We start from the raw sequence: 12651 nt of genomic DNA on the forward strand, positions 1-12651 counted from the left end.
AAAATTTTATTTCTACCGAAAATTTTGTTAAAATTTTATTTTTATAGAAAATTTTGTCAAAATTTTATTTCCATAGAAAATTTTGTCAAATTTTATTTCTATAGAAAATTTTATCAAATAATTTGTAGTAACTTTACTTTCATAGACTATTTTGTAATAATTTTATTTCTACAAAATTTTGCTAAAATTTTATTTCTAACTGTCGAACATTTCGTCATAATTTTATTTTCATAGAAGATTTTGCCAACATTTTATTTATATAGAAAATATTGCTAAAATTTTATTTCTATCGAACATTTCGTCATAATTTTATTTTCATAGAAGATTTTGTCAACATTTTATTTATATAGAAAATTTTGTAATAATTTTATTTCTGTAGAAAATTTTGCTAAATTTTTTTTTTTGGGGGCAATATATAATTACACTGAAAAACACATGGTACCACATGAAGAAAGGGACTGAAAAAACGTATAAATTAAAATTTGTTTCCTAGAACAAAGTACGCAAAACTCAAATTTAAAAGACAATTGTATCTTAAGTGTATCCTTACTTCAATTCACCGCTTCTTTGGCTCGGAATCAATACCAAAACCATTAGTGTAAAGAGAAAATTTTTCTAACTGGATATACATTTTTGTCACTGTGCATTTGAAAAGTTTTGATTGTCTATCATAACTAGAGTTAATTAGAATATACTATTATGTGTGTATGTTATTTATACAAATTCTATCTAAACTTGAATTTTGTTTTTAATTTGTCATTGCAGTTGATATTTTGCCTTCGATTGTCCTCTCAAACGTTATCAATACCAAAAACAGACATCACTGAAGTATTTCTATGAACAATGAAATTATTAGGCAAATCGTAAACAAAAACAATAACAACAACGAGAATAAAGCAAAGGATACAAAAATCAAAACTCAAAAAATCCAGCATTTGCATATTAGCTATTGTTCAATTCCATCAGATTATGAATGAAATGAGCCCATGATGAAGTAACAGGAAATTTCAATATGAGAAAATAATCTAGTGGGCCAAGACCAAGAGAATAGAATAGAGTCACAATATTAGCAGCAAGAATCATGGCAAATCATCTCTAGTCTACCAAAGGAAGTGACCTCAGCTCAATGGTACATAAGTAGAACAACAAACAGTCCAAAATCATAGGCCACTAACAATTTATTAAACATTGTGAGTGTGGTAATATTTTTTCATCGCGGCATAGAATCGAAGTAAAGAGATCCTGAGTAGGTTGAAATAATCTGCAGACAAAAATCTCAATTTTATCGCCAGCAACAAAAGGACCAAGAACATCATCAGTGCTTACAACACCCGCACAGTCTACCAACAATTTCATAGAAAAAAAGGCATTCGGTCATATGAATTTACTCATGAACCCACTCATACACACACATATTCATACGAACATTCATCATATTGTGCGTTCCGGATATGAAGGCATTCAAGGATAAAAAAAGCTTTTTATTGAAATAATCCGGCTTAACGTTAAAGCAGCTATTCTTCCTCTTTCCCCTGCTAATATTTTTGAAGAGAACAATAGCGGGAAAATCCTTCATACATACACACACATACACATATAAATAGAAGGTAGATTTTTTGCATTCATTTCATGGCATCAAAAGTCTATAAGTCATTGCGTCAGTTGTAAAGTCAGTCAGCGGTTTCGTTTATTCAACTGGTTGAACTCCAAGGACACTTGGCCGCAAAAACCAAACCAAGCAAAGCATCTAAGCAGCATATCCGTGTAATCAGCCATCGCCAACAACAGCAACAACATCAACTTCCCCTTTACCATCTTCTCTTCACCCAACCATATTGCAGAGCAGAAACGTGGCTACATAGCTACGTTCTAGCCTACATCCAAACAACGCCTTTATGCTGAACTACACCAATAATAACAACCACACAACCACCACCATAACCCCCAACAATAATAATAGTAGCGGTGGCAACAGTGCTTCCATAGTCATTGCCTCTAATATCAATCCTGCCTCGGGCCTAGGAAAGATATCCAGTAAAAACCTGCAGACCAGTATGAAGCTGTCAAAGCTATCTAACCAAACCAATTCACAGGATCCTCAAGCTGTTAATTCGCGAATTTTTGTGGGAAATTTGAATACGTTTCAATGTTCCAAGACCGATGTGGAGCGTATGTTTCAGATTTATGGCCGTCTTGCAGGTTAGTAATTGTGTATCCCCTACCTCCTCCCACCCACAATTTTGTCTATAGGAAATAACAAAAATGTCTTTCTTGGCCTTGTCCATGTAATGGGACTGAGCTACAAGAAAATTTTAATTAAATTTTGTAATAATTCTTGGGTTTTTTTCCTCTCTCTCACTTACTCTTTGGTTGTCTCTCTTTAGGCATATCCATGCATAAAGGTTATGCATTTGTGCAATTCACAAATCCGTTTGATGCTCGCAATGCCTGTCTGGGTGAAGATGGTAAAATGGTCTTAAGTCAGACATTGGGTAAGTCTCTTGAAGAATAAATGGTTTTTTTTTAAATTGTTTATGGATGTGTGTGTCTGTGTCATTATAAGGGGAATTTGTTGTATGTATTGTAGGGCATGCGAAAAAATATTTGAGATTCTTGCAAATTCGACCGAATTTCAAATATCTGTGCTTAAATTTTCCATTATATCCATGTAGACGCCTTTGGCTTATGGACACTTAGGTCCTTCTAAGGATTTGCAACATCCAGAAGGATTTGCAACATCCAGAAGTAAACGAGATAGAGACATGGTGTCTTTGGCCATGTCCGTCCCTCCGTCTGTTGAAATCACGCTAACTTTCGAACGAAACAAGCTATCGACTTGAAACTTGACATAAGTAGTTGTTATTGATGTAGGTCGGATGGTATTGCAAATGGGCCATAGCGGTCCACTTTTACGTATAGCCCCCAATAAACGGACTCCCAGAGTTTGGCTTGCGGAGCCTCTAAAAGTAGCATATTTCACCAGATCTGGCTGAAATCTAGTACATGGTGTAAGTATATGATCTCTAGCAACCATGCAAAAATTGGTCCATATCGGTTCATAATTTATATAGCCCCCATATAAACCGATCCCCAGATTTGACCTCCGGAGCCTCTGGTAAGAGCAAAATTCATCCGATCCGGTTGAAATTTAGTACGTGGTGTTAGTATATGGTCTCTAACAACCATGCAAGAATTGGTCCATATCGGTCCATAATTATATATAACTCCCATATAAACCGATCCCCAGATTTGTCCTCCGGAGCCTCTTGGAGAAGCAAAATTCATCCGATCCGGTTGAAATTTAGAACGTGGTGTTAGTATGTGGTCTCTAACAACCATTCAAAAATTGGTCCATATTGGTCCATAATTATATATAACTCCCATATAAACCGTTCCCCAGATATGATCTCCGGAGCCTCTTGGAGAAGCAAAATTCATCCGATCCGGTTGAAATTTGCAACGTGGTGTTAGTATATGGCCGCTAATAACTATGCCAAAATTGGTCCATATCGGTCTATAGATATATAAAGCCGATCCCCAATCACACAAAAATTGGTCCATATCGATTCATAACCATGGTTGCCACTCGAGCCAAAAATAATCTACCAAAATTTTATTTCTATATAAAATTTTGTCAAAATTTTATTTCTATATAAAATTTTGTCAAAATTTTATTTCTATGGAAAATTTTGTCAAAATTTTATTTCTATAGAAAATTTTGCCAAAATTTTATTTCTATAGAAAATTTTGTCAAAATTTTATTTCTATAGAAAACTTTGTCAAAATTTTATTTCTATAGAAAATTTTGTCAAAATTTTATTTCTATAGAAAATTTTGTCCAAATTTTATTTCTATACAAAATTTTGTCAAAATTTTATTTCTATAGAAAATTTTGTCAAAATTTTATTTCTATACAAAATTTTGTCAAAATTTTATTTTTATACAAAATTTTGTCAATATTTCATTTCTATAGAAAATTTTGTCAAAATGTTATTTCTATAGAAAATTTTGTCAAAATTTTATTTCTATAGAAAATTTTGTTAAAATTTTATTTCTATTGAAAATTTTGTTCTTTGTTTCTCAATACGGTTTTAACTTGTCCTGACAAAATGTGAAAACATGCACCTGGTTTTGCTGCCCGCTGTATATGTTTTCCGTTTGGGCAAAAATGTCCAGAATACCTCCGTCTTCCGTGTAAAATCGCCACCGCTTAATTTGAATTTATATTTTAGGGACATGAAATATTTGACCTCACGACAATATGTTTTTCAGGAAAGGCCCCTCGGCTCGATTTTTTGAAAATTGGATAAAAGTTCTCGGATTTGCTTGAAAGTATCAAGGAAGTTTAGTCTGCTACTTTATTGTACGATATTTGGTCTGAGAAGGGCGGACTGTAGGGCGGACTTGCCCTACAGGTTAGGAAAATTGATAGGAAACATAGACGGTGCTTTGTTTTATGGTATATGTTCGGGAAAGGCATCTTCTCCTACACCCTAAAAAAAATTTGCTTCTGTAACATATACCCCAAACACATTTTGCTTCAAGTACATATATATATTTTCAGGGTTGGTCCAAACAAAATATTGTTTGTATTGTTCAAACATATTATGTTTGACCTTAGAGCATACACTGGTAGAAAAAATTTTAATGAAATTTTCTTTGTGTGGTTATATTTTTAAGGCGCCAATTGGTTACTTCCATTATTTTACTTGCAGCTTACTCTCTAAGTTTCTCTTTCTAAACACATATATGTTTATAGGCTATTTCTAAATTAGTATATGTTTGCATCTAAGCATATTATATTTACAAACATTTTATGTCCCAAACATAATATGTTCTAACATATTAACATATATGTCCCAAACATGTTATGATAGTTTATTAACATTATATACTTGCTCTTAAAAATATTGTGTTAAAAAATTTGAATTCCAAACATGTAATTTTTACACCCAAACATATGAAAAACAGTGTTTTTCGTCTGTGTATATTGTAAATAATTTTAGTATGCTAAATTTTTTAGAAACTTATAAATATTTACAATTTTCTCCGATTTATTGGACATGAAACATAAAGTGTAGTAGCCCAGCAAAAAAAATTTTGAAGTTCATCCAAAGGCACAACTTTAAAAGCACTTTCAGAAGATGCGCTCCCAATGATGTTCTTTATTTTAACTACCCAGGAAGTTCTTTTAATTCAATTGTTCATACTTTTAATGGGTAATTTAAACTTTTTTGGTTTCAAATACGTTAAAAACAGAGTAAGAATTCATGAAATGGTACAAACCATTTAAATTTTGTCGACAAAAATGCTGAATCCAATCTGAAAAAATTGTGCATTTTAGAAAATATTTGAGGTCAAACATTTCCGGCAAGCGTTAGAATCCATTAAAAATTATAAAAAAAAATTATGAAGATTATTTATTTGACAAAATATCATAGAATTTTTTAATTTACATCCACAACATTGAATTCGGATCATACCTAAAGAAGTGATGCAAATTCAGTGCAACGGCTGTTGAAATGTAGGACTTCCGTCCTATGACAAGCCCATGTTAAATTCATCGCTTCTGCGCCAATTTTTCACCACTTCCGGATCCAAAAAGAACATTTTCATTACTTTTTTGGCGATGCTTTTTTTTTGCTGGGAGGATAACTAATTTTCCGGTATGTTAAAGAGAGAGGAGGTATCCACAGAAAAAATGGACCTCGTGCGAAAATTGAATTAAATTATACTACACATTTCGAGATTTCCACAAAGCCTTGTTAAAACCAGGAAAATTTAATGCTCTGTTGTACTTTTTACCTCACAAAATTATATCCCCCCTTATCATTTTAACCATTCATTCTTACTATTTCTGGGAATCGTACGTAAAGTTTCTTTTTCATTGAACTTTAAACCTACGTTTATTTCATAAAATGATTGAGACATACTCGTACTTAAAAAAAAGGAAAATTTCATTGGGCTTTAGAAAAGGTCCAAAAAAATTATAAAAATTTCCAAAAAATACGTTGAATTTGCGTTAGCTGAACTACGGATTTTTTTCAATGTTTTTTCCACTATGGTTACTGGGCAACAATGGTAGCGGTAAAAATCTTATCTGATCCCTGCAAACAAATTCCGATAATATTATGTTGCTCATCCAATATGATCGTTACAACCATATCTCTTCTCAACGTTTGTAAGACCTTTCAATCCTACTGGTGGAAACCAAATTTGTTTATTGGTTTCCAACATTTTTCGTTGGACATTAACTTTTGAATTATTTTGCCATAAAGCAGTAAGAAATCAAGTGCAGTCGGTTGAATGAAGCAGAAGACCCAGAAAGGACTCAATTTCCATTCATTCATCCATCCAAGCATGTTTAATAAAATATCAATTTATTTTCATTGCACTCAGTCCTCATACGATATTTTCCTCACCATTTCACTTTGTACCATGATGTATGTGTGCAACTACTTGATGACTGAATATTTTCCAAAAACAAAAAAATGCAGATGCGTTATCGATTTCCTAGCAAAGATATAAAGATTTAATGAAATTTCACACGTTCTTCTTTACCATAAAAAGGTGCTATGGAATATCTTACATGCTATCATGCGTTAGTACATTCCACAAAATTTTCCTTTGGATGTTGATGACATTCTCTTTTCTAAGGCGTTCAATATTCGTTCATATTGTTTTGCAGTTATTGGACTGATGTAGTAGTAGTGTACACGAATTAATTGTAATAAGCTGAGATTTTTTTATGAATCTTGCAAGACTTCCTCATAAGAACAAAAATCCTGATCAGCCAGATCATTCGTCATCGATCGGAACAATTGATAATCAGAAGGACCAAAGAAATAGCACTTCCCATTATAATGTTTCAAAAAAATGTTTGAGGGTTTTGCCATATGTGCAGTTGCAAATATTGTCCTCATATATCACGCAAAGATTGGCTTAATATAGAATTCTAGAGAAAGAGAAATTTGACAAAATTATCTATAGAAATAACATCTTTACAAAATTTTCTATAGAAATAAAATTTTGACAAAATTTTCTATAGAATTAAAATTTTGACAGAATTATCTATATAAACCAAATTTTTACAAAATTTTCTATAGAAAAAAGAAATGTTGGAGATTTTTCTATAGAACTAAAATATTGACAAAATTTTCAATAGAAATAAAATTTTCAATGTGAATAAAATTTGGACAAAATTTTCTATGGAAAATTTTCTATGGAAGTTTTGACACAATTTTCTATAAAAATAAAATTTTGACAAAATTTTCTATGATAATAAAATTTTGACAAAATTTTCTATGATAATAAAATTTTTACAAAATTTTCTATAGAAATAAAATTTTGACCAAATTTCTATAGAAATTAAATTTTGACAAAATTTTCTATAATAATAAAATTTTTACAAATTTTCTATGGAAAAAAAATTTTGACAAAATTTTCTATGGAAATAAAATTTTGACAAAAATTTCTATAGAAATAAAATCTTGACAAAATTTTCTATAGATATACAATTTTTTGAAATTTTCTATAGTAAAAGGATATGTTGGAGATTTTTCTACAGAACTAAAATGTTGACAACATTTTCTATAGAAATAAAATTTTGACAAAAATTTCTATTATATGAATGAAATTTTGATACAATTTTCTATGTGACTAAAATTTGGACAAAATTTTCTATGTGAATAAAATTTGGACAAAATTTTCTATGGAAATAAAATTTTTACAAAATTTTCTATAGAATTAAAATTTTGACAAAATTTTCTATAGAAAAAAAAATTGCAAAATCTTCTATAGAAATAAAATTTTGACAAAATTTGCTATAATAATAAAATTTTTACAAAAGGTTCTATAGAATTCAAATTTTGTTACACATTTTTATAGAAATAAAATTTTCTGTAGAAATAAAATTTTGACAAAATTTTCTATAGAAATATAATTTTGACAAAATTTTTTATAGAAATAATATTTTGACAAAATTTTCTATAGAAATAAAATTTTGATAAAAAAGTTTGATAAAATTTTCTATGTGAATAAAACTTGAACAAAATTTTCGATAATAATAAAATTTTGACAAAATTTTCTATAGAAATAAAATTTTGACAAAATTATCTATAGAAATAAAATTTTGACAAAATTTTCTATAGAAATAAAATTTTGACAAAATTTTAATTCTATAGAAAATTTTGTCAAAATTTTATTTCTATAAAAAAATGTTATTTCTATAGAAAATTTTGTCAAAATTTGAGAAATAAAATCAAACTTTTATTCACATAGAAATTTTCTATAGAATTAAAATTTTGACAAAATTAGAAATAAAATTTTGGCAAAATTTTTTATGGAAATGAAATTTTGACAAAATTTTCTGTAGAGATAAAATTTTGACAAAATTTTCTATAGAAATAAAATTTGGACAAAATTTTCTATAGAAATAACATTTTTTTATAGAAATAAAATTTTGACAAAATTTTCTATAGAAATAAAATTTTGATAAAATTTTCTATGTGAATAAAAGTTTGATAAAATTTTCTATGTGAATAAAATTTGAACAAAATTTTCTATAGAAATAAAATTTTGACAAAATTATCTATAGAAATAAAATTTTGACAAAATTTTCTATAGAAATAAAATTTTGACAAAATTTTCTATAGAAATTAAATTTTGATAAAATTTTCTATGTGAATAAAAGTTTGATAAAATTTTCTATGTGAATAAAATTTGAACAAAATTTTCTATAATAATAAAATTTTGACAAAATTTTTTATAGAAATAGAATTTTGACAAAATTATCTATAGGAATAAAATATTTGAAAAATGTTTTATAGAATTAAATTTTTGAAAAATTTTCTATAGAAATAAAATCTTGACAAAATGTCTACAGAAATACAATTTTGACAAAATTTTCTATAGACATAAAATCTTGACAAAATGTCTACAGAAATAAAATCTTGACAAAATGTCTACAGAAATAAAATTTTGACAAAATTTTCTATAGAAATCGAATTTTGACAAAATTTTCTATAGAAATACAATTTTGGATAAATGTTTTACAGAAATAAAACGTTGACAAAATTTTTATAGAAATAAAATTTTGACAAAATTTGTTTTAGTCATAGTATGATTTTAAGCTGAAATCAAACAAATATGAAATAAAATTTGGACAAAATTGTATATAGAAAGAAAATGTTTATTGTTTGTTTTGATTTCGGCTTAAAACCAGGTGTTGACTAAGCTACAAGGGTAGCTTAACCAACCGAGGAAAAGTATGTTTGTCAAATTTATTTTGGATTTTTTTTTTAATTTAGTAGATTTGTGGTAAACTAGTCTTTTTTTGGTAGATTATTTTTGGATCGTGGCAACCGTACTTCTGAAACTCGCAAACTACCTATCGCAAGTTGAAACCCAAAGAGCTCACTCCGAAAAAGCTTAGGAAGTGATTAAGCTGCACTATTCTCCAAAGTGGTTCTGATAATTTTGGATATCATTTATTTGTATCGAAACATTTTAATATTTCGCACCAAACTATCCTTTTCTAACCATCCTCGATGCATTTCACTGAATCCAGCCCCGCTGCCACAGAGGATGGGTAAAGATAAATACTGCGAGTCTTCATAAAAGTGCGAATTTATCACTGAAAACATATTTATGCACTTAACGCATACAGCTCATGAGATATCATCATCACATCGTATCTTGTAGTCATGGAAAAAAAACAACAACAACAACATGGGAAAAACAACGGAAATTTTATTTGCCTGCAGTGATATAAACTATGGAGCAGAAAGGGCCAAAGACTGTAAAGGAGAAATTCAAAGCCGAAACACATATTTGAATATGAAACTGAGAAATTTATAGGATTTAATTTTATTTACAAAGAAAGCCCAATTCAACGTGAATAAGGCTTCGGGAAGTATTTTGACTCAAAAGAAAATGCGATTTAAAAAGGTGTCCCCTTTTTTCGTTACATGAGTGAGTAGTCTTGCCAAAATACTTTAAACCATTTAAGTGCTTATTTCTGTTTAAAAAAATGCGGAAATCCTCTTTTTTGTATTTTACCCTTAATCTTAATTATCCTTTTAGAAGGATTCTAGTAGCCATGCAACGTTTCAGGACAATGTGGAGGTGGTAGGTGGAAAAAACAACAAAACTAATTGTGGCATAGAAAAGAAAATAAGCAACTGAAGTAGGGATGTCCTTTGAGAGGTGCGAAGTCTTTATGGAAGAAATGTTACCAATTTATTTTTTAATTAAAAATTAAATTGGATTTTATTAAATAGAACTAAATTCAATGCCATAATTAAATCAATTATTTAATTTTGTGATTGAAGAAAAAATGCCTTTTCTCTGCGGCAGTTATTTAATATTTATTTATATGGTCTTCAAATATTATTTAAAAATCATGCAATTCTTCCCAGCGATCATTGTGATACGGTCACACTGGGCAGATATCAAAAGGGAATTTATCGCCGCAGTTGAACCAGCAAACACTTTTAGCTCATATTGGATACGTAGGATCATGGTAGGAGTATTTTCAAATAACGCCATCCAGATTAGGGTGTCCGAGTAACCGGTTTTTATACCCTCCACCATAGGATGGGGGTATATTAACTTTGTCATTCCGTTTGTAACACATCGAAATATTGCTCTAAGACCCCATAAAGTATGCATATTCTGGGTCGTGGTGAAATTCCGAGTCGATCTGAGCATGTCCGTCCGTCCGTCCGTCTGTTGAAATCACGCTAACTTCCGAACGAAACAAGCTATCGACTTGAAATTTGGCACAAGTAGTTGTTATTGATGTAGGTCGGATGGTATTGCAAATGGGCCATATCGGTCCACTTTTACGTATAGCCCCCATATAAACGGACCCCAAAATTTGGCTTGCGATTGCTCTAAGAGAAGCAAATTTCATCCGATCCGGCTGAAATTTGGTACATGGTGTTAGTATATGGTCTCTAACAACCATGCAAAAATTGGTACATATCGGTCCACTTTTACGTATAGCCCCCATATAAACGGACCCCCAAATTAGGCTTGCGATTGCTCTAAAAGAAGCAAATTTCATCCGATCAGGCTGAAATTTGGTACATGGTGTTAGTATATGGTCTCTAACAACCATGCAAAAATTGGTTCATATCGGTCTACTTTTACGTATAGCCCCCATGTAAACGGACCCCTAAATTTGGCTTGCGATTGCTCTAAAAGAAGCAAATTTCATCCGATCCGGCTGAAATTTAGTACATGGTGTTAGTATATGGTCTCTAACAACCATGCAAAAATTGGTTCATATCGGTCCACTTTTACGTATAGCCCCCATATAAACGGACCCCCAAATTAGGCTTGCGATTGCTCTAAAAGAAGCAAATTTCATCCGATCAGGCTGAAATTTGGTACATGGTGTTAGTATATGGTCTCTAACAACCATGCAAAAATTGGTTCACATCGGTCCATAATTATATATAGCCCCCATATAAACCGATCCGCCGATTTTGCTTGCGGAGCCTCTAAGAGAAGCAAATTTCATCCGATCTGGCTGAAATTTGGTACGTGGTGTAAGTATATGGTCTCTAACAACTATGCAAAAATTGGTCCACATCGGTCCATAATTATATATAGTCCCCATATAAACCGATCCCCAGATTTGACTTGCGAAGCCTCAAAAAGAAGCAAATTTCAACCGATCTTGCTGAAATTTAGTACATGGTGTTAGTATATGGTCTCTAACAACCATGCAAAAATTGGTTCATATCGGTCTACTCTTACGTATAGCCCCCATATAAACGGACCCCCAAATTTGGCTTGCGATTGCTCTAAGAGAAACAAATTTCATCCGATCCGGCTGATATTTGGTACATGGTGTTAATATATGGTCTCTAACAACCATACAAAAATTGGTTCACATCGGTCCATAATTATATATAGCCCCCATATAAACCGATCCGCCGATTTTGCTTGCGGAGCCTCTAAGAGAAGCAAATTTCATCCGATCCGGCTGAAATTTGGTACGTGGTGTAAGTATATGGTCTCTAACAACTATGCAAAAATTGGTCCACATCGGTCCATAATTATATATAGTCCCCATATAAACCGATCCCCAGATTTGACTTGCGAAGCCTCAAAAAGAAGCAAATTTCAACCGATCTTGCTGAAATTTAGTACATGGTGTTAGTATATGGTCTCTAACAACCATGCATAAATTGGTCCATATCGGTTCATAATTATATATACAATATAAACGGATCCCCCGATTTGGCTTGCGGAGCCCCTTGCAAGAGCAAAATTCAATTAGGTTAGGTTACTTATTTAAATAAAAAAGGATTCTATTTGTACAAGTCCTATCTATTGCCTGCCATCCAACGGAAAGAAAAACAAAAGAGATTTCCTTTTGTAACAATCTGTCAAAAGAAAAATATAAATTGATCGATTGTCAGTTATTAATAATCGATCGAGAACTGTTACGATATCTATTGTCAACAAAAGTGCATGTAACTGATAGGAATGTTCGTCGACGACGATTTACGGTTCAACAACCATGTTTGTTTAATGTACCTCAGGTTTTCCTAGCCGACTATACTCCTGAGACTGCAGTTACTCAAATCAAATGGTAATAGTCTGAAAAAAAAAAAAATAAGAACTCAATATCTTGTT

General features: G+C 31.0%; 1 protein-coding gene across 1 annotated transcript in view; it reads left to right on the forward strand.

Annotated features, from left to right (window-relative positions):
* The first annotated feature begins 771 nt into the window (after positions 1-771).
* LOC142236207 (uncharacterized) overlaps positions 772-12651 on the forward strand; it is a 78060-nt gene continuing 66180 nt past the window's right edge. Inside the window, exons 1-2 of the mRNA XM_075307473.1 lie at positions 772-2199; positions 2385-2492. Of these exons, the coding sequence (XP_075163588.1) occupies positions 1896-2199; positions 2385-2492 (412 nt within the window). The 5' untranslated portion in view covers positions 772-1895. The remainder of the gene's footprint in view (positions 2200-2384; positions 2493-12651) is intronic.

Source organism: Haematobia irritans, chromosome 4, assembly GCF_050003625.1.
Source record: "Haematobia irritans isolate KBUSLIRL chromosome 4, ASM5000362v1, whole genome shotgun sequence".
Taxonomy (NCBI): domain Eukaryota; kingdom Metazoa; phylum Arthropoda; class Insecta; order Diptera; family Muscidae; genus Haematobia; species Haematobia irritans.